The sequence below is a fragment of the Eulemur rufifrons genome, chromosome 8 (assembly GCF_041146395.1).
Source record: "Eulemur rufifrons isolate Redbay chromosome 8, OSU_ERuf_1, whole genome shotgun sequence".
NCBI classification, from domain to species: domain Eukaryota; kingdom Metazoa; phylum Chordata; class Mammalia; order Primates; family Lemuridae; genus Eulemur; species Eulemur rufifrons.
The window spans coordinates 74,364,017-74,385,839 of record NC_090990.1 but is presented as its reverse complement, the minus strand read 5'-3'; the positions used below and the strand labels follow the sequence as shown (position 1 = coordinate 74,385,839).

The 21,823-nt window shown below is 50.8% G+C and overlaps 1 protein-coding gene across 1 annotated transcript in view; it reads left to right on the top strand.

Annotated features, from left to right (window-relative positions):
- The first annotated feature begins 503 nt into the window (after positions 1-503).
- ABCA4 (ATP binding cassette subfamily A member 4) overlaps positions 504-21,823 on the top strand; it is a 131,765-nt gene continuing 110,445 nt past the window's right edge. Inside the window, exons 1-5 of the mRNA XM_069480195.1 lie at positions 504-569; positions 8,241-8,334; positions 9,414-9,555; positions 11,997-12,136; positions 17,510-17,637. Of these exons, the coding sequence (XP_069336296.1) occupies positions 504-569; positions 8,241-8,334; positions 9,414-9,555; positions 11,997-12,136; positions 17,510-17,637 (570 nt within the window). The remainder of the gene's footprint in view (positions 570-8,240; positions 8,335-9,413; positions 9,556-11,996; positions 12,137-17,509; positions 17,638-21,823) is intronic.

The following is a 21,823-nucleotide window of genomic DNA, read 5'->3' as shown; positions in this document are numbered from 1 at the left end:
CACAGTCACTGCAGGGCAAGAGAAAGGGCTCAAAAGAGGAGAGATCACTTCAGATCTGCCAGGTGAGTTGAGTGGACGTAAAGGGGCAGTCACACCCTGGATGCCAGCTCATGGTGGGCCATTGCGGAAGACAAATGCCCAGCCTACATTTATGTACAGAGATTTTGTCCCAAACTTAAGGATCAGAGTTATCCAAAGACATCCCCTCAGAAACCCTCTGGTGGAGGAGGGCACCTGAGGGTCTTGGTTTCCCATGAAATGCCCCCACCTCAATTCCCTTAGTGCCCAGCCGCTTGTGCCTTTAGGTCTCTCTTTGTCTTCCTAAAAAGGAGCCTACACAGTGCCTGCCTCTTTTCTCTGACAAAGGGCTTACATGTAATTAAAAGGGATTATGCTTTGAAGGGGAAAAGTAGCCTTTAATCACCAGGAGAAGGACACAGCAGCCTGAATCGGAGGCACTCTGAGCCCGGGCCCTGAGTCCTGGTCCTCCTGTGGTCCCCAGCATGGGCTTCGCGAGACAGATACAGCTTTTGCTCTGGAAGAACTGGACCCTGCGGAAAAGGCAAAAGGTAACAGTTACCATCTGCGATTTCAAAGTGAGGCATGAAGCAAATCAACAGGGTGAAAGCATAGGCTGGGGCGGGCTGGGGGCCGGCAGTGAGGGTCAGGGCTTGCTGCCATTCAGCACCGAAGCAGTGCTGAGCCGCCTGGGAGCCTCTGGCAAGTGCCCTTTGCAGGAGGACATGCTTCTCCGTCCTCAGCCACATGGAAATCTTTTGCCCACCCTGCATATGAAGCCATTGCCTGCCCATCCCTCCCCCCACCTCAGGTCTTAAACCTGCCAGCCCAGTCTACCACACTCTTGAGCACCCACACGGGGTGGTGGGAGGAACCCCGATCCTTGAAAAGCTGGCTCAAAGGAAACAAGAATGCCCAACCACTCGAGTAGCCTCCCAGCTCAGGGACAGCTTATTTCATTGCATCTACAAGGCACATTGTTTTTTCACGTTTTAACATTTCTGAAATTGGGTTACAGCTCACGACCAAGTCACAGTTTAACTGGAAACATTTTTTTCTTTCTCAGTGGTGCAGAAAAATGACAGTGCATCTTACAGTTGATTGCGTCCTAGATTCAATGAGATGCAACACATTATTAACCCCACAGACATTTCCTGAGCCCTTTTGGTGAGCAGAAGCAGGGCTGGTTTAGGCTAGGGACCTAAAGCGTAAGACACAGAGTCTACCTTGGACTGGCTTCTGTGCAGGCTGGGAAAATCTGACGTATGCTTGAGACTAAGAGCAATATAAAGTAGCATAGGCCACATATCCCATGAGAATGCAGGCAAGAGCCACAGGAGGTCAGAGAACCCCAAGGGTGTACATGGAAATGCCAACTGGTCTTTGTACCTTATTTCTGGGAAGGGGTAAGGTGTGAATATATAACTATAAAGAAATAATGCACTTTGTTGCAGCCTTGCAGCATTGTGCAAAGGCCAACTGACTCAAGGAACTGCGAAGAGAGGGAAGGGAGGGGTGAGGGATGAGGGCTGGGATTAGAAAGATGGGAGCGGCAAGTCATGGGGGAGCTGAGGAGGGGACAGGGAGGGACACCCACCAGAGGGAAGAAGGGATGCATTTGTTCCAAACCTTGATTCAGAATGGGTTTAAGTAGCTGGGCCAGGGTTGTCCTGAGCATGGGAAGGAATATTAGGGAAGAAATGGGGCCAAGAGGTGGAACATCTGAAGACCTATGAGTGAGGGTCTCAGTGAGGGGCTAGGCAGAGAAGATCTGTGTGAAAAAGTGTTAGCTAAGTACGAAGCCAGTAATTGGGAGGGTGAAAGAGAACTCTGAGGTATCACGGGGCTAGCAACTGCAGGACACAGCTACTTTCTAGGGCTGAGAGAACCAAGGGAAGGAAGAGGAATTATTAAGACTTGGGATCATAGACAGGAGGTCTGTAGAGCTGAAAGAAGGACTTGTGAGGAGGGGGTGTCACAAGGGGGCTGCTGGGTCTCTGAGCTTGGTCTCAGGCCCAGACATGGGTGGGAGCCCTGGGTGGCCGGCGGGTGTGGGGCTGAGGAATGATGGCGCCATAACCAGCACAAAAGCGAGCAGCAAGGGACACAGCCCAGCTGTGCACACGGATGTCCAAAGCCTATGTGTGGCTGGGAAAGGGTATGGGGAGCCTGGAGGGGGAAGCCAAGTCAGAGCCAGCTTGTCTGGGAGCACCACAGTCCTCTGGCTGCTTCCCTCTTTCAAAGCTGGTGTCATTTCCACAGTAGCATTACAGTTATTTGTTGCCCCCGGGAGCCAAGTGCTCACAGGAATCAGAGACTCAGCCCCTTTTTGCCAGGAGTTTCCCTTCTTGCATGAAAATACTGGCAAAACTTGAAGAAGACTCATTATTACATTTACTCATGCATTCATTTGTTCCTTCAATCCACAAATACTTAATAATTCCCAGGCACTGCACTAGGCTCTTGGGTATACAATGGCAAATAAGACATTCCTCACAGTTCCTGCCTACATGATGCATGTCGTCTGTGAATGGCCAAGGAAAATCCAATGTGCCCTTGTTCTCTCTCTTTCTATCTCTCTCACTTTCCCTCCCTCCCCCTTAAGAAATTAAGATTCTCAGTTCATTTTACTCTTGTTTTGTTTTTTGTGGTCCTCAAAAAATATACCCGAGGACTGTCACTGGTGGCCTGAAATGATTCCACTCCTGTGGCAAGCATGTTGCTGTTACAGAGAATAACTCTGTTTTCAAAGACAGGTTTGGTTCATTTGCCCTCACAATCTGCTCCCTTCCCTGGTGTTGGTGGCTGTCCCCTTGCTCAGGGGCTCTGCCCTCTCCTCAGGGGGATGGAGCATCAGGCTGAGGACCTTGGCTGGTGCATCTTCCAGGGCCGGGTGTGGTCTGGGCCAGGGCTCACTGGATGCCGTCCTGATGGCCTGGAAATTGAGGTCTCTGTCTGGTGTGCCCCAGATGGCTGTCCCACTGCTACCACATTCTGGGAGCTTCTAGAATGTCTGGGTGAGATGGATGTATCCCCCATAACCCCTCAGGAGCTCTGAGAGGGGTCTGTGGCTCCTTTCTAAGCTTTTGGTTCTTCTGGAAACTTCTACCTCTAGAAAATGGTACTTCTAAGAAAAGTACAACTCACCAAGCCCATAACTTGGCTCCAGGGTTTTTAATTCCTCAAACATCCACAGTTTGGGGTGTTTACTCCTGTGATCGGAGCAAGAATAAAAACAGATACCAAATTTCCTCATTCCTTCTCTCCAATCCTTAAGGGCATAAGATGAAAATCTTCAGATCTCTGCATTCTTCCCTCCTTTTTTTGTTCCTCTGTTAACATTTGTCAAGTATTACTAAGTGCCTGGCACAGTGCTAAGTGTATTACTTCATTTAACCCTCCCAGTGACTCCGTGAGAGACCTCTATTATCCCCACGGCACTGATGAGGTAACCGAGGCTCCAGAGAAGGGTTAGTGACTGGTGGATTTGGACCTGGGATTCAAACCCTTGCCGTGTGACTCCAGGACAGGCAGACGTGGCCGATATACCACACTGCCCCCAGGGATCAAGCCCCATCTAATAGGCTGGCCATTATGTCACCAAGATGGAGTGACCATGTAACTTACCATCCAAACCAGGGCAATTTTGAAAGTGAAAGGGAGCACTATTGATAATTGCACCAGGACAATAACTGTAAGCTACCGGGCCTGGCAAACTGGGTGAGCCAGACACAGCCACTGCCCTCCTGGGGTTCAGAGCCAGGTGGCAGCATGATGTGTGCGACATGGAGTAGAAGGAAGCATGGTGTGGGGCCGAGGATGCGCTCGGGGCCTCAGAAGGGACGCCGGGGTTGGTGAGGGTGAGAGAAGTCTTCCCAAGGAGTCTGTCCCTACCCCTGCGTTCCAAATGATGAGTACTCCGTGACTGCTGGAGACAAATACACACCCAGCCCTACTGGCTGTGGACCAGGCGCTGTGTTGGGGAGGGTGTATGAAGGTCACGAGGCAGGGCCTTTGTCCCTGAGAGCTCACTATGTGGGGCCCCTCAGTGTCATCTTCTGCTCCAGGCTAGGACAGGATATTTGGGGGAGGCCTGAAGACTCCTGAGAGCAGGGGACTCATCATTTCCTGCCCCCCAGACCTGGCACCTGAGACAGCTGTGGCCTTTGTCCTGGGCCCAGCATTGGGTGAGAGGACATAGCAGGTGCAGGGCAGTGGGGCAGCCAGCTCCAAGTGTGCCCAGGTTCCAGGTCACATTCGTCCAGGCTAAGCATCCTATCTGGTTCTCAGTGCGTGAGGGAGAATTACGTGGCTCCTTTCAAGCCTCGGCTACCCTCTTTAAAATCGAAAACACAGAGTAAGGGAAAGAAATCTAACTGGCTAAGTTCTAAAACAACAAGCACAACTCTGCCCTTGCTAGAAACCCCTCCTCCCCATGTAGATTGAATGGTAAAGTGTGGGGAAGAAAGAGAGAAAGAGAAAGACTGAGAGAGAGAGGAAATACCAATTTGAGGAAAAAAAAATTTTCCACCAGCCCCTTCTGAGCCTCGGCTGGGCTTAATTAAAGTTACAGACATGTTTAAAGGGAAGGGGTGGGGGAGTCCGAGCTGCCCAGAAACATGTCTTTAATTATGCTGTGGAATTTCTCCCTGGGGTATGCCTGCGCACAGTTGAGCACCAAGGACATGGATGAGGCTCTGGGGTGGGGGGCTGAGCATGACTCGGGAGGGGCAGGAGAGGGGGCTGTTGTGAGGCCAGACCTGTCAGGCTGCTGGTCTTTGTACAAGGAGTGAAGTGTGAGATGCAGCCCCCCCGAAAACACACGCTCACAGAATTAGAACAGTTACACTGATCTCTCAACAAATGTTTTTCAAAGATTACCCACCACTACCTAGACCACTATCAGCCTTGGCTAGACATTGGAATTACTTGAAAAGTGTTCTTTAAAAAATCCTCATGTCTCATGCCCAAAGGTTCTGATGTCACTGACCTGGGGCATGTCCTGGGACCCCCACATGGTCCCAGCACACAGCCACAGGGAAGTGCTGACCTCGGGCAGTGGAAGGCAGAGATGATAGGCAGAAAACAGCAGCCCTAATTCAGAGTTGTGACGAGGAATACAGGCAAAGTGGTCCCAGTCCTAGGGCCAGACACAGAAGGAAGGAAGGAGATGCTGATCCTGCCGCCCACTGATGGGAGGACTTTAAGCTGCAATGCCTTGCAGAGAGCAGGTACTTTAAAAATACAAGAATGAATGAGTGAGTGAGTGAGTGGATGAGAGAGTGTCGCTAGCATCTTGAGGAAGGATGAGAGGCGCTATTTTGGGCTTAAGAAATTTTATCCAGGGGACAGGTAGGCAAGGCTGGCGGATCCCTTCCTGGCGCGAGCTGCTCTTTCTGTAAGGAGCAGGGGACAGTGCGTGGCTTGTTTCTCAGAAAGCCCCGTGTTTCCAAACCGGCAACTGAGCCCTTCTAAATCCAGAAAGGGAGGAGACATGCCTGTAAGAGGAGGGCAGGCCTACGAGCTCGAAGATAATTTTAATGCTATTTCTTTGCTCTTCTGCCATTACAATGTGCAGTGTCACCTCCAGTGACAGATACACTGCACATCATCTACAGTGTCGCTGTGACCCCTGTGACAGTCCCTCGAGGCAGGAATAAGTGGCTGTGTTTACTGAGTGTTACCTTGTGCCAGATGCTGCTGTCCATGTTTGACATGGTTAACTCATTTTATTCTCCAACTGCTCTGGGAGGGAGGTCCTGGTATCACCCCCATTTTGCAGATGAGACCCTTTGGTACAGAGGGGTTGAATCATCATATAGCTAAGACGGAGCAGGTTGGGTAGGAAACCCAGTACTTGGCCCCAGAGTGACAGGCTCTTAACCCTCAGTGTACACTGTAGGAAAAAGTAGCAGTCCTATTTCATAGATGAGAAAACTGAGACTCAGGGGTTGAGCAAACCCAAAAGGGGCTGTTAACCCAGATCTTCCCACCACTCCCAAATCAGCATCAACGTTCAGCACACCAGCCTGCTCCCAGATCGCCGTTGCTACGTGGAAGGCAGCTGAAGTACTTGGTAGAAAGCCAACATTGCAAGCCATTGTCTTAAGGAGGAGTCAAATGTGTGGAATCTGGACGGGTTGTCTCATTTTCCTGGTGAAGACACCGGGAACAACTTCCGGTTTCATCACTTGCACATATCCTGTCAAACTTGCTCCCAGAACTTACCCACTGACAGGAGGATCCCACATAAAGGCAGAGGCCAGTGTACATGGCTCTGGGGTGTGCCGTTTGTCAAATCTGCAGACTGTTGGTGACCCAAGCCCCTGTGTCACCTCCAGCTTCCCCGGTGAGGCCTCCTAGACCAGTCCTGACAAAGGCTCCCTCATTTCACAGATATTTATTGAGCACCTATTATGAGTCCCACCCCATGTGGAGTGCTGGAATCACAGTAGTGCTGAGGACAGATGTGGTCACTTCTCTCAGGAAGCTTCCAGCCCATAAGGGCTCCACTTCCTTGCAGGACTAATGACCCCGAAGTGTGACGAGTGATAAGTAGGACAGCTGGAGGAGAGTTGTGTGTGGTCAGGGGCTGGGATGCCAGCAGTGAGATGGGGGCCGGCTGGGGCAGAGGCCCAGCCTGGCCAACCTTGACCTGAGTGCCCCGGGGGGAGCTGCCAACAGTCTGATACTAGCAAGTGTGCTTGGGGTCAGTCCCCTCAACACTAGGTGGGGATTGCCCAATATTGTTTTGCCATCTTGTGGGAGAAAGTGTAGCAGGAGCTCTGAAAAATGAGTGTATTAAAGAAAATCTACTATTCTCTCGTCTTCCCATATGTGTATGTGTGTGTGTGCGCTTCCCTAACATATCCTCCCTACACATATTTTGAGTAAAACATTTTATAAAAAGTTATAACTGCATAATCACCATCTGCCCTAGACAGTTTTTGCTTTTTCTTCAATGCATGATCACTTTTCCTACCAATTTATTTTCTAATTTGCTGTAATTCAGTTGCCAGCAGACCATTTTTTAAAAAGCAGAACATGATTTGTCCCTACTGGCATGAAAGTAACAAACACTTTTTTGAGCACCTGCTGTGGGCTCCCCCATTTTGCTAAGATCCTATTTACATTTCTTTGAGAGGAAAACAGCAAAGGGTTAAAGACCATGTGAATAGCCCCTTGCTGATCTATATGCATTTAAGTGTTTATTCCCAGCCATCTGCTTAAGATCTCCTTTTGCTCTTATGAGTTTCCTTCCTAAGGTTTCTGGAGCAGGGGGTGGGTAGGAGAACCCTCACAGTCCCCAATTCACACTCCCTCTCCCCTGTCCCCTCCGTAATGCCCCAGCTCCAGCCTCCACACCGTGTGCCATGCCACAGCATAGGGGCTGCAACAGTCAACTGGCTCTTCTTCTTTTGGAGTCAATAGTCCTTAAGCTCTACACTAAACCTAAATTTAAATATCGACTTTCAACCATATTTTGATATCAGCAGCTTCTTCCAGTGTAAAAACCCATGGCAGTATGCCCTGCTTTTTTTCTTTAAGCAACAGACATTGTTGAAGGAAAAATATTGGTAAACCAGATTTTTGTTGACTTTGCTATGGATCATAGTACTTCACAGTCATTTGCTCATTTGCTCATTCATTCATTCAATGACCACATTTGCAAGGTCTGCTTTGTGCTAGAAGGCAAGGTAGCAGGGCAGGCAGAGAGGGCACTGGCCCTGAAGACAGGAGATGGGTCTTTGGTTCTGATGCTGTCACTGCTGATGTGACACTGCCCAGGTCACCTGCCCTCTCTGGGCCTCTTTCCTCATCTGCAGAGTCACTACCTGCAGCATCAGTGTTACCTGGGAGCTTGTGAGAAATGCAGCTCTGGTCGGACCCCAGTGAGTCAGAATCTGCACTCACAAGCACAGTGACATTTAAGTGCCCCAAAGCCCATGATCTTGAGACTCCTTTATGAAAGTCTTGTGCTGATGCAATTTTCTAAAACAGAGGCAGAGTAGAGCCCAGATGGATACAAAATATGGTTGGTATAATAAATCAGGTAGAGGCATTATAGGAGGGGGCATAAAAGAAGGAAGCTCTCTAGGTAAATATACCAGAACCAAAGTCCTACTGCATAGACAGGTGCCGAGGTGAAGTATGTCTGCTCTGGTAGTTTCCTATACTCTAAGCACCACTGGCCTTTCTCTCTTTTTGTTTTGTTTTTCCAGATTCGGTTTGTCGTGGAACTCGTGTGGCCTTTATCCTTGTTTCTGGTCTTGATCTGGTTAAGGAATGCCAACCCACTCTACAGCCAGCATGAATGTAAGCATAGCAGGGCCTGGGCCTCAAAGAGACATCAGTCTGGTCCTTTTGTCTAGAAAGGTCTTGGGGGTGGGGGTGCAGGGATTGGGTCTGCTTATCATCATTCCATGTCTACATGCATAAAACAGATCATCAGCGTTACACAAATTTTTAATCGTACGAATTCTAAGCAAATACTTACATGTGGTTACTTAAGGATTGTGTAATTTTTTTGTTTGTTTTGGTTTTGTTGGTTTATTTTTTTCATATCTAAACTTTCATTTGTTTTAAAGAGAACAGATTATAAGATTATAGATGAGTTCTCTAAAATATTTCAGAGACCAATTTAGGGGATTTGTTATCCACGGTGCTAGAGAAAAATGAGAAGGGGTTCTATAAGATTATACTTAATAAAACATTATTTCTTGGGCCTCTGAGGTGTTCGAGGACCTAGGATGAACCTAGTGAAAGACTCTTTTATGCTCCACCGTTCTGGGAGTGATTTCCTCTGGTTTCTGGCTGCAATGACGTCTCCCTCTGGGAAGCTGATGCGGAAGCCTCCACAGCTGTGCAAAGCTGCTCGGTCTTCCTTCACCCCCTGGTTTATGAGTGGCAGGGCTTAAGCTGTGAATCTACCTCCTGTCCATCACACTCTTGCTTCTTTACCTCACCCCCCAGGAGCTTCTAACCTGCAGCCTGCAGCTTGCTTGGGGGTGGGTGCTCCTGCTGAGTACACACTGTCGATTGTCCAACCGATAGATGAACCTCTTCTCCAGCGTCAGCAGCTCCTGGAGGTGGAGACTTCCTGAGCTAACGCCCCCGGCCTCTCCCACCACAAAATGATTTGTCCCCCCTTCCTTCCCCTTCTGCGCTTCCATCCATGTCTTTGCTAGAACATTTTCTGTCTCCCCACTACACCAGGAGCTTGAGAGAGGAGGCCTTGTCTCCAGCACCCAGCATGTATAAGATGCCCCTGCTTCTTACATGTTGGTGAATGAAGGAGAGCACCAGGGCTCCTTCCCAAAGAGGCCCTGGCTCCTAGAGCTGTGTCCAGCTTGGTCTCCATGACTAACTTCTTGTCTTCATTTCCTGTTTTAAAGGCCATTTTCCCAACAAGGCGATGCCCTCAGCAGGAATGTTGCCGTGGCTCCAGGGGATTTTCTGCAATGTGAACAATCCTTGTTTTCGAAGCACCACCCCGGGAGAATCTCCTGGAATTGTGTCAAACTATAATAACTCGATGTAAGTGTTGAGATACCCACCATGCCGAGAGGAACTTGCACACCCCTTCATTCTTGCCCTGCACCGAAGTGCATGCACACACAGAGCATGCAGCACTGGAAGTGTTTTCGTGGATTGCTGAGTCCCTAATCTCTGAGGAGCAGAGCAGGTTTCCTCTCTGGAACATTCTATTAACATCAGGACACTTGGGGAGAAAACACCAAACTAAGACCACATGAACACAAACTTTTGGTCCTTGGATCCCTAAGATGTGACCTGGAGTTTGATGTTAGCCCTACTGAGCTGTGTCCACTGCCTCCTAGACGGATGACTAGGGTGGAGTCAGAAACACTCAGTTCCCCTCACTCCATCAGCCCCGACAGATCAACAGATCACTGTTCCTTTAAAAGCTTTCTTGGACACCTAAGGGCTAAGAAAATGTCAAGGAGCATTGAAAGGGTAAATGAAATCAGATTTACAATATGAAGCTTGCTTTCTGGGAGAAAAAGACCAATTCCAAATCCTTTGTTGTGACTGCCGTCCTCACCCTTGCATGGTGAGGAGTCTTGGGACATGGTTCGAGAGCAGTCATTGTTAACCTGTGGGGCTGGCGAGCATTCTGAGAGCTGATGAAAGCTGATGGCCCCTCTCCAAAGAAAAATGGACACACACACAAAACAGTAGGTCGTACATGTGATTTCAGGGAACTGGAACTTGCGGACTCCAGGTTAATAACCTCTGGCCTGGGGTCAAATTTTAAGTCAAATCCCATAGGAAGAGAGTCTACGTTTGGAATTCCCTTTCAGAGCTTTGGGAATACATGGTGCGAGCATGTCCTATAGACAGAGGCTCGTGGATGTGCACAGGGCAATCCTTACCTGCTCTGCAGACCTTGAGCCACACTTTGTGAAGGTTATACCTGAAGGTCACCAGCAAGGGCTTGTTGGGGACCAAGCTTTACCCTCCTTGTGTAAACACCAGGTCAGGGGCAACTGAGATATACGGTTACTTCAGTTTTTTTCCTTAGAGGAGCTCAGTATAATTCCTCCAGGACAAGCCTGCATTTAGACTTTAAAAAAAAAAAGAACATTCGTTAGGTCAGCCTGAGCTTGGAGGTGGCCCTCTCCACAGGGAACAAACTATGGCAGCTTGTGCCCCATAATGGCAGGGTTGAGTAGTTGTGACAGAAACAGTATGGCTTACAAGCCTATAATATTTATCTGTTTGCTGACTCTGGATTATGGGAAGAGAGAACAAGGAACACCTTTCTTCCTAAAAAAGTGAGGGAGGTGACATTTTAGCTGGGCTCCCAGTGCTGCCTTGAAGTTTTAGTTTACAGCCTTCACTTTCACTTAGACACCCTGAGGTTCCTGAAAAGAAATGCCTGCCCATCCAGAGACTCATGGGGTCCCATGGTGGGATCAGGGAGGCTGTGCAGAGCTCTGGTGGGACTGGCCCTGGCAGTGTTTATAGATGCTACTGGGGAAGACTGAGGGTGGGAGCTGGGGAAGGGGGCTCCAGACTGCAGCTGCACTTGGCATTTGAACCTAGAAAGCTGGGTTTCACATTTCACACACACATTATGGAGGAAATATTAGCTTATTCAAGGTTCTTCTGCTTGCAAGGCACAGAAACTCATTCAAACAAGCTCAAGCCCCAGAAAGAAATGTATGATTTAGATGCTAGCTAGACCATCTCACACAGCCAAGGGCAGCAAGGCAGGGCTCCGGAGAGGCAGGCCAAGAAATGGAGAGCCGTCAGGAGCTGCTTCCTCTGCTCTCTTCCGTCTGGGCCTGCAAGGTCCAGCCTCTCTGCCTCTCAGTTCATCCACTCTGGTCACCTCTCTCCATGGACCAGTTTCCCCTGCTCCTCAACGCCCAGGCAGCTACTGGTCACCCAGTCCACAGCACCCTAGCTTGGGCAATCAGAAGAGCACCCTGAATACTGTTCCAATTCTTGGAAACCAGTCTGGTTGGCCCAGCTTCATTCTCCCTGTCCAATCGCCCTTGGCAGAGGTGCATGTGTGCACGTGTGCATGTGTGTGTGCAGGGAGGACCTTGTGGATCAAGCATGGCTGTCAGATCCTGCCCCCACGGTGGGTGGACAGGCAGGTCTCAGAGAAGTGGCGAAGGCTGGGAAGACCCTCCTATAATATGTACCAACAGCATCCTGTTTAAGGCTTCTCTGGACAAGAGACACACAGAGCATGGGTCTGAGAGGTGATCTGGCCCTACCAAAACTGCAAGCCTGAACCAATCGCTCACCACTCCTGTCTGTAGGCCTATATGTATGAGGAAGTAAAAATAATATGTCTTTCTCCTTCTGCCTTGGCAGTGTTATAAAGGTACATAATGTAGTAGCTAGGTCAAGCACATGGTATCTTAAAAAATAGCACAAGGTGTTATTATTATAAAAAAGACAGATATTTCTTTATTGATGAAATATATTTGTCCTTCATCCAGCTTAGCAAGGGTATATCGAGATTTTCAAGAACTCCTCATGGATGCACCAGAGAGCCAGCACCTTGGCCACGTTTGGACAGAGCTCCGAACCTTGTCCCAATTCATGGACACCCTCCGGACCCATCCAGAGAGAATTGCAGGTAAGCTGGGCTTCAGTGCTCTCGACCACCACTTGCCTCACTCAGCAGAGAGACTGAAGATACAGGAAAGAGTGGGAAGGTTTGGTGAAAAAAATACTAAAGGAGGCGGGAAGGGACGGGCTCTAGAGGCAGCATGAGGATCGCCTTGGAGAAGATGCCTCTTCTTTCACACCAGGAAGGGAGAAGGCAGGAAGTAGGGAAGGAGGGCAGGAAAGGTCTCATCCCAGGTAAGTCTAGAGGCAGAAAGAAGAACGCTAAGAGAGATGGCACTCTGGGGAGTATGTGGCTAGGCCAAGGCCCAGAAGCAGGGGGAGAGGGGTTTGCAGAGTTTGGCAGAGGTGTGCAGCCGTTTCACAGAGGCCTAGAGAGACAACTAACCTGGAACATGTAGAAGCAATGCTATGTATCAGCAAGGAGTCGGGGAGGTCAGAGACTGCATGTTTTCTTGACATACAGATGTGTCATTGTACTATTTTTCCGGGTAATATTTAGCACCCAGGCCCTGACGCAGAGCAGGTGGAGAGAGGGAGATGCAGGGCTGGGATGTGGAGGGAGGCACCACACAAGGCCAAGTGGGCACGGAGCTGAGGGCAGTGACTGGACCACACACATCAGGTCCAGGCTGCATGAGGAGGGATAAGAAGCCAGAGGGACTGAGACTGGTGGGGTGAATGGACAGTCCAGGGAGTAGAGGTCTCATGGGCTCCAGGGCCCTGTGTAAGTAACTGAAGTCAGAAAGGGAAATATGTGAATTCAGGATTTTGAAGGCAGGCAGGAAGGGTGGGAACAGGCCCCTGAGTGTGGTCATGGTGAAGCGGCGTGAGGGTCAGGGTCAGGTGATGGGGAGGCACAGGAATGAGGGGCCGGGCTGCTGGCACCCACATGGACACTGCTGCGGTCGTGCAGGAAGATGGCAGGAGCCAGACACCTGGGTAGAGAGCAGTGAGGAGGAGGGATGGAGGAGTTTGTCTCTCCTCCCCAGGGCAAAGTCAAGGAACACACAAATCCAACAGCAGTAGCAACACCAACATGTCTGTTTAAAAATCTAAGTGGATGTTGTGTGGTATCACGTCTGTAGCAGGCTTCTCTGAGGACAGCTAGGGGGACAGGACATGGCAGCTGGAACCCCTTCCTAAGAGGGGCATAAATGAGTGGCTGAGAGGAATTGAAGGCTCCGGGAATCCAGGGATTACTGCAGCCTGGTGGGTGGAGAGAGCCCTTCAGGAAAAGACTGCTAGGAGGGGGAAGATTGCTCAAGGGACAGGGCTCAGAGGCTGGAATATAGCAGCTTGGAGCTCCTGGGAGACGTATGCTTCTAGGATGGGGTGGGAGGTGACTCTAAGGATGACCTTGGAGGTTGACAGGGATGAGGAAGGGGATGGGAGGGGCTGGACAGAACAGCTTCTGCTCTGAGTGCCAAACGACACAGGTGGGAGAATGGTCTAAATCAACCCCCAGGACTCCTCCCCCACGCAGTGAAGCTTCTTCAACATATAGCAGACATTAGGCACCTCCTGTGAGCCAGGAACCAGGGGGCTCCTCTTTGGGGGTGGAGACATGAGTCAGGCCCAGTGCCCGCCCGCAGAGGGCTCCCAGAGCAGAAATGGAAAGAGACAAATGAGCAGATAATGACCACAGCATGTGGGGGGGCCTGGTGGAGGGAAGTGGGGGGCTTCGAGGACCCCGGGGAGTCAGCAGGAGAAACTGCTCCAAAGAGAATCGGCTCCTCCTCCCGTCTGGCCCCCTTCTGCCTTCTCTCTCCATGAGAGCAAGAAAGAACAGGAGTATGTTCAGATTGGTGCGTTAAGATTGCTTAATTATATTCTAATTGTTCCAAAAATAGTAAAGCATAGACTTTATGTGGTTATTTTCTACAAACCACATTACAAACACTACATTCTTTGCTGCTCTGGGGAGGAGTTTATTTTAGTGAGCTCAAGTTTGAAGAACCTTATAAGGTATGAGTACAATTAGCATTTTAAGAGTAAGAAACTACCCCCCTTGCATCCCCCCCTCATCACCAACCAGAAAGTGTTTCTTTCGAGGTTTAAACAAGCAGATGAGGACGTGGGCTGTCCAACTCTTGGCATGACTGTACAGCTCCTGCTTCCAGTGGGGTGATGATGAGGCAGACATTTCACTTAAGTGTCTGATCATCACTTGAGCCTTGCTGGAAGGAAGCGTAAAGGAAGTAATTTCAAACCACAATTTCTCTGTGGTTTTTACAATGTGTATATAAGAACCAAAATCACTACTTCTTAACCCCAAAGCAGGACTGATTTTGAATTGACATTAGAGTGGGCCCTTCTGTAGGGCTTGGGCTGTGGGTAGAATTTCCTAACAGAAAGTAGGTCCAGGATAAGGGCTCAGGAAGGCCGGCCAAGGCTCCCCAAAGGCTGGGAATAGAGGCTCCAGAATCCCTGATCTTAGTGGCCGTGGGAGGGGACGGGCGTCCATCCCCAAGTAAGGAACACGGTTTCTGAAGGAATTCCAGGCCAGGGACTGAAGCCCACTGTTGGGACCACAGACTATTTCAGAGTCTTTCGGAGAGTCATCTGGGGTCGGTGCTCACTGTGAACGTGGCATCCTCGGCCCAAAGCCAAGCCTTTGAAAGTGAGGTGGGCGTGTGACGCTGGGGTGTGCTTTTGCCTGTCAGTTCTCCGGTCACCTGGGAAAGTATGCCAGTGGCTGACCCGGGCAGCATTTTCCTTTCTTAGCAAACCTGTAGTACTGCATTCTCAGCAGGGGAGGATTAACTGTAAAAGACCAGACGTGAAGCCCCCTCCCTTCTCACCCCCAAGCAAGTTCTGTGGTCTCTCAATCATCTTTAAAACACCTTCTTCGTGTGAGCCCCACACATTCCCTCCCGCCCAGCCCTCAGCTCCCCTGAGCTCAGTGGGCCTCAGCAGCCCCCACCCCCAGCCTCTAATCCTCCCAGGGAAGAGAACAAGAAGAACCACATTTTAAACTAAATTTATTTTTCTTTCCTCAGGCCCTCAGTTCGAATTTCTCCCCCAGGAGTCTAGCAAAGCTCTGTCTGGTATTGGCCACCTCTTGAGCTGGGGCCCAGCTCTCCCCGCAGGGTGGCCCCAGCCCTCCTCTGGTGCAGGGTGAGCCAGCACGCTCCTCCCCTGCTCCTAGGGCCACCACTGCCCAGTCACCTGGGTGGTCTATTGTGCAATGCCTGACAAAATCCGGCCCAGATTCCCTTGTTTTGCCCCTTTCCCTGCAAGATATTTGTATGTAAGGTCAGGTGAGTGAGTTAAAGAATAACTAAGAGATAAACAGTCAAATAGGGTCCTGACTTTCAGGTCAAGACAACAAGTATTTACTGAGTGCCTCTTGTCATTCAGTTGACATTTATTGAAACCCTGATTCGATGTCAGGCTCCATTGCTGAGTGTCAGAGGGAGGTGATCTCAAGGGCTTACGTTTGTGTCCCCAGCACTGCTAGGTGCAATGAGGTGTGTAGTAAAAGCAGGATCCATAGCCCCCGACTCTCAGGAGGCCTTGGTGTGCGCGCGTGCACCCGCGCGTACGTGCCTGTGTGCGTACGTGCGTGCGTGCGTGCGTGCGTGGTGTGCGCGTGCGTGCTGGGGATGGTGTTGCTGGAATGCGAGCACACAAGGCTGATAGACATGAGTGACTGGGAGAACAGTAATTGAGGTGCGCCTCAGGGGAAGGAGGAAAAGCAGGGGGAGCTGGGTTTGAAGGTAGCAGGATTTATGTCATGGAAAAGGAGGGAAGACAAGAATAAAAGAGAGCAGCCCCTCCCAGAGCCCTCCTCCTCCCTTCCGTCCCTGTGTTCAGGTCCTCCCAAAACCCTTGGACTTTTCCTGTGCAAAGGGGAGTGATGGGGGCTACCCGTTGGCACGGCTCTCAGGAGCACCCACTGGGGCAACAGAGGCCACCATGTGGTGGGCCCCCAGGACTGGTTGCCCTTGCCCCAGCTGTGTGGGCAGGCCTGTGGTGCTGACCCAAGACCTTCCGAGAGGAAATTATCAGCAATGTCAATCTGGACAAGGCGCTGTACAGGGGAAGACAGAAGCTGCAAATGGAAAGGATGGCTGTCAGGCACTGGGGGGGCAGGCTGCTTGGGGAGAGGAGAATTTGGAGAGGGAGAGAATGGGATGCCATGGAGTTGGAAGCAGGAAGCAGTGGGGCGTGTGATGATTAGAGCTAGTCAGAGAAGAACTAGGAGGTAAGCAGTCAAGCAGGCCCCTGGAGACCTTGGGGTGCAGAGATCAGCATTTTCTTGCAACCCAATGCTTTCCCTTCATGTTGAAATGGCTTTGCAGAGATCTGGGCCTGTTGGCTCTTCTCTGGCCAGTGCCCCATGGACTGCAGCAGTGGCTGGCTTGAGGCTGAGCACTGGCCCTGGGGGAAGCAGGCGGAGGAGGGAGGTGCTGGTGTGAATTGCCTGGGAGGGGTAAGCATAGTATTAATGTATCAGAACAAGCATTTATTGAGTACTGACTATCTTCAGGCCTGGGAGCTAAGCACTCCACATTCCTTACCCCATGTCACTTCTATGACAATCTTGTGAGGGAGATGCAATAAGTGCGGACAGAAGAGGCTCACTCACCTGCCAAAAGCTCACCTTAACTGTTAGTCCTTTATGCCTCCTTATAAAGAAACTCCTGCTTCCCGTGGATTTTGAGAGGAGCTGGAGAGCATGTGAGGGCTCATGAGGCAAGCCCTCGTGATGGGCCATCTCGTCTTTCCACATGAAGTTGTTCTTGCTCTCAAGAGCCCTATCTCTCTCAGTCCATGGCAACAACCTGAGCATCTCAGCCTGAGCTGAGATGGCAGAAATGCTAAGAAGGGTCCTCTATCCCATGACAACTGCAGCGTAGGCAAAGCATATACCTCCTGCAGTCCTAGGCCAGAGTTTAGGGTTTGGCACTATTGACATTTGGGGCCAGGTAATGCTTTGTATGGGGGAGAAAGAGTTGTCCCATGCCTTGCAGAATGTTTAGCAGCATCCCTGGCCTCTACCCACCAGCACCTCCCCAGCTGTGACAACCAGAAATGTCTTTGGATATTGCCAAATATTCCCAGGGGGGCAAAATAGCCCTGCTCTGGCTCCCCACTCCCCTCTTGAGAGGCCCTGTCCTAGACCACCCCCACCCCCACCCAGCTCCCTTTTTCTACCTTCTGTGACTTATGGAATTGTGCCCAGCTGCCTCAGCAGTAAATGCTGTGTTGGTGACAGCCTACAGGCAAGAGCTCCCCCCTCCCCAGTGCTCCCGGGGAGCCCAAGAGCTGAGCCTTCTTCTGAGAGTCAAGTTAGAAATGTTTCTGATCACTTCTAGCTGTTTTCCCTTTTTGACCTAGCTCCCCTTCAACACCCTGTTCTTTCATTCATGTACAGGAAGAGGAGTACGAATAAGGGATATCCTAAAAGATGAAGAGACACTGACACTATTTCTCATAAAAAACATTGGCCTGCCTGACTCCGTTGTCTACCTTCTGGTCAACTCCCAAGTCCGTCCGGAGCAGGTAGGTGGCTGTCACTTGCGGGGAGCCTGAGAGAGGCTTTCACACTCAGAGCCCGTATTTAGAAGAACACCAGGGGGTCACCTGAGATAGTGCACGCTCTCATCACGGGATTCTGAAGCCGCATACATCCTGGCAACACCTGAAGCCTCTCAGGTTTTTATCACTGGAAGGAACCTTAGGGAGCATGTGGCTGGACCTCCTCTTACAGGTGAGGAAACCGAGGTCTATTCATTTACTCAGCCAGTAGTTAGGAACAAGGCAGGCAAAGCCCCAACCCAGGGCGACAGTCATGTGAGCAGAGGATCTGCCATGTGTCTCCGGTTGTGATAGGTGCTGGGAGGGCAACCCAGCAGGGTCAGGAGTGAGAGAGGGACGGCAGCAGCGTGGGACGGGGCAGTCCCAGCAGGATGGCCAGGGAAGGCCGTCCTGAGGTGGCGTTTGAGCAGAGTCGACTGGGGAGAAGGCAGCCGTGCAAACCAACAGGAGCGTTCTGGGCTGAGAAACTGGCAGCGCAGGCCCTGCACGTGCTGCGGTGACCTCCCGAGGTTCTGGAACATGATTGTGCTACTCTCCTGGACCACCTTCTCCTCAGGGCCCGGCAAACTCCTCCTCCCCGCTGGTGCCTTTCTGACCTATACCCCTCAAAGTGTTTTCCATCCCTTTTAATAATCTCCTATGTTTATACAGAGCATTTTTACCACCGACACATGACTTTCAGGTCTGTTAGCTGCTTTGTTCTTCACAATGACCCTGAAATGGGTCAAACAGATCGGGAGACTTGGGTGTCCTATGGTGGGGTGGTTTGTGCACAGCTGTAGGGCTAGAAATGGTCAGAGCCAGAGTGGAGTCCAGGTCTTCTCAATCCTAATTCAGTGTTTCTTACTCTAGTTCAGTGGTTCTCATAGTCCAGAGAGTTCGTCAGGAATGCAGATTCTCAGGCCCCGTCCCAGACCGACTGAGTCCCAAGCTCTGGGATGGGGCCCAGCAATCTGTGTTTGTACACGCTCTCCGGGTGGTTCTGCTGCCCTCCTGGGCTCCCCGCCCAGCCTCCCTAGTGAGGTCCTTAGTGCGATGAACACAACGAGAACGCAAGGTGGGCAGCAGCCCACAGCCCAGACACCCTCCTCGCTGTCCTCCCGGCCAGGTCTGCTCCTCCTCCAGACTCAGGGGAGACAGAGACATGAAGATAATGTCAGGGCCTGTGGGGGTCCTGAGGTAATCTGAGCCCAGAGAAAGGGGGCCCCCACTCCAGCTGGGCAGGATGGCTCCTGGAAGGGGGTTTCACGCTGGTTCTCTGCACAGTGCAGGAGCCCACGCCTGCTTTTCTGGCTTCACAGGCCCAGAGGTTTTTCCCAAGACTAGACAAGGGGAACTGAGAGTCAGCCCAGAGCCGGCATGAGCCTGGCGCCCGCGGTGCCCAGGCCCTGGTGGCTGTGTGGCTTTGGGCCCTGAGGCTGCCCAGCTGCCCGGCCCTGCCCGCTTCCCCTCCCGCGCCCACCGAGGGGCCCTGTCGGCAGCACTGATTGCTCATTTTCCCCTTTGCTTTCTCTTCAGCTCATAAAACTCAACTCCTGGCAATGCCTGTGAGGATTTCCAGTTGGTAATAAAAGGGAGATGGAGATAAGGGCAGGAATTTAGGGGAAATTTCTTTCCTCTTCCTTGCTGACGTGAGGTTTGGGTCTCTAGTGCTGTGCCTGTGGCGTCAGGGCTGAGGCCTTTCATGTGGGAGGACAAGGCCCAGTCGCCAGGCTGTGCCTTATTCAGCAGTGCTGGCTCTGAGCAGCTGAGGCTGCCCCACCAGTAAGCCTGAGCCCCTGCGCCTGCCAGGCCGGTCCTGCCCCCCAGCTCGCTCTGCACTCCCTGGGCCCACCTTGCTTCTCAGCCGCTTGGCCTGTGCACTGGCCTCTCTTCTAGCCCCCGTCTCCACCCGGCCCTGGGACTCCTCATCTGCGCCATCCACGAGGACTGTTGGGGATGACGGCAATGTTTCCTCTCCGCCGTCCAAGGCCAAGGCTTGTGGCTGTGCAGCGATCATGCTTGTTAGCTATGGAATTTTTGTCCTTTACCATCAGGACTGGATTTCTCTCTTGGTCCTTTCTGCTTTGTGTCTGAGCACAGCTCTGAAGGAATTGAGTTGCTCCCCTCCATCTAGGGAATTATTAGAAGATGAGAGTGGTACAGTTTCTTTAGTTCATCCCCCATCCTACCCCCAGCTCTGTAAACTCCTGGACATGCTTCAACACCAGCTCAAGTGTTGCCTTCTTAGTGAAATCATTCACAAACCCTCCTTTCTTCGCCCTGGTCTCTCCCTCTTCCCTATTGGCAAAGAGCTCACAGGTTGTGGTTAAGCTCTGGGTTCAAATCTCAGCAAGGCCACACACTTAATTGTGTGACCTCAGGCAAGTTAATGAACCGCTTCATGCCTGTGTTTCCTCATTTTTAAAATGGAAATCATAAAAGTGTCTACCATCCATGATGGCTGTGAGGGTTAAAAGAATTAATATATATGAAATACTTAGACCGGTGCTTGACACATAGTAAACAATAAATGCTAGCTGCTTTTACTAGAGTTTCCTTTTTTTTTTTTTTTTTTTGAGACAGAGTCTTGCTCTTCTGTTGCCCAGGCTAGAGTGCCACGGGTTCAGCCTCGCTCACAGCAACCTCAAACTCCTGGACTCAAGTGATCCTCTTTCCTCAGCCTCCTGAGTAGCTGGGACTATACACACATACCACCAGGCCCAGCTAATTTTTCTATTTTTAGTAGAGATGGGGTCCGACTCTTACTCAGACTGGTCTCGAACTCCTGACCTCAAGCAATCCTCCCACCTCGGCCTCCCAGAGTGCTAGGATTACAGGCATGAGCCACCATGCCCCGGCCACTAGAATTTCTTAACATTCCCCGTTCTGTGTTCTAGTTTCACCATGTTCATTCTGGCACTTACCACTACTTCAATGCCAGCATTTCCAGCTAGCTGGTGAGCTCCTCAGAGGGCAGGGAGCTTGCCTGATTCATCTTTGTGTCCCTAGTCACTGTCCTAGTCCCCGCAGAATGGGAAGTCAGTGAGTGGGTGTTGAATACATGAGTGACTGAGGGAGCAAACCAGGGGCTTCTGTGGTGTCCCAGCTTCCCCCACTAGCCACTGTGTAGCTTTCTCAAGTCACCTGGCCCCTCCACCACATCTCTCCTCTGGAATATGAGGGGCTTGGGCAAAATGGGCCAGTTGATTCCCTTCACCTCAAAATGTTTTAGACTCTGAGATTAGAGATAAGGGTGCGTTTTTGCCTGGGATAAGAAGCGAGGTATGAAAAAAATGGAAAGGCTCTGTTGGAACATGCACCTGGTTATAGGTCCCTGAGATTGAAGTGTCCACACAGAACCATGGTCAGCTGTGACCTGTGCCTCATGTGGGGCCCAGGCTTCCGTGTGTGGTCTGGATAGTTTCCATGCAGAGGGTAGAGAGGCTGGGCCTGTTCGCTCTCCAGCCCAGGCAGCTGTGTAATTGGAATCATGGGGAGACTGTGGTGCTTAGGGAGCTCCATGACTCTGTTCATGGTACTCATGGTACTCAGAGTCTTGTCCACTGCTGGGCATCAGGACTCCAGGATGCCAGTCACTGTGCTGAGTGTCCAAGGGTCCCTGGCCAGGGCGGCTGGCCCTCCCTTGCCACCCTAGCCTCCAGAGGCCATGGTGGGGGTGGTGCCTCAAGAGCCACTGCCCGTGAGCTCCCTAAGAGCAGTAGGATGTAGTCTACCCAGGGCTTAGGGTCTCCTGATAAAATACATATAGAATGCCTAGTTACATGTGAATTTTAGTTAACCAACAAATAATTTTTTAGCATAAATTTGTCCTATTTGGACCCTATTTGGGACATATTTCTACTAAAAATTATTCATTGTTTATCTGAAATTCACGTGTAACTGGGCATCTGGTATTTTTATTTGGAAATCTGGTGAGAGAGGAGAGAAGGAGTTGGTCACTTGTCATCACTACAAATGTGTTTTAGCCACTCCTCCTTGGCTTCAGGAAGGTCTTGATGGTACTTCAGCAACATGCGCTAAGAAGGGATCTCTCAAATTTTAAATAGCTCTCTGGAAAAGTGAGGCTTGGGGAGTGTGTCAGTTTCCTATTGCTGCTGTAACAAACTACCACAAACTTAGTGGCTTAAAACTACACAAATTTAGTATC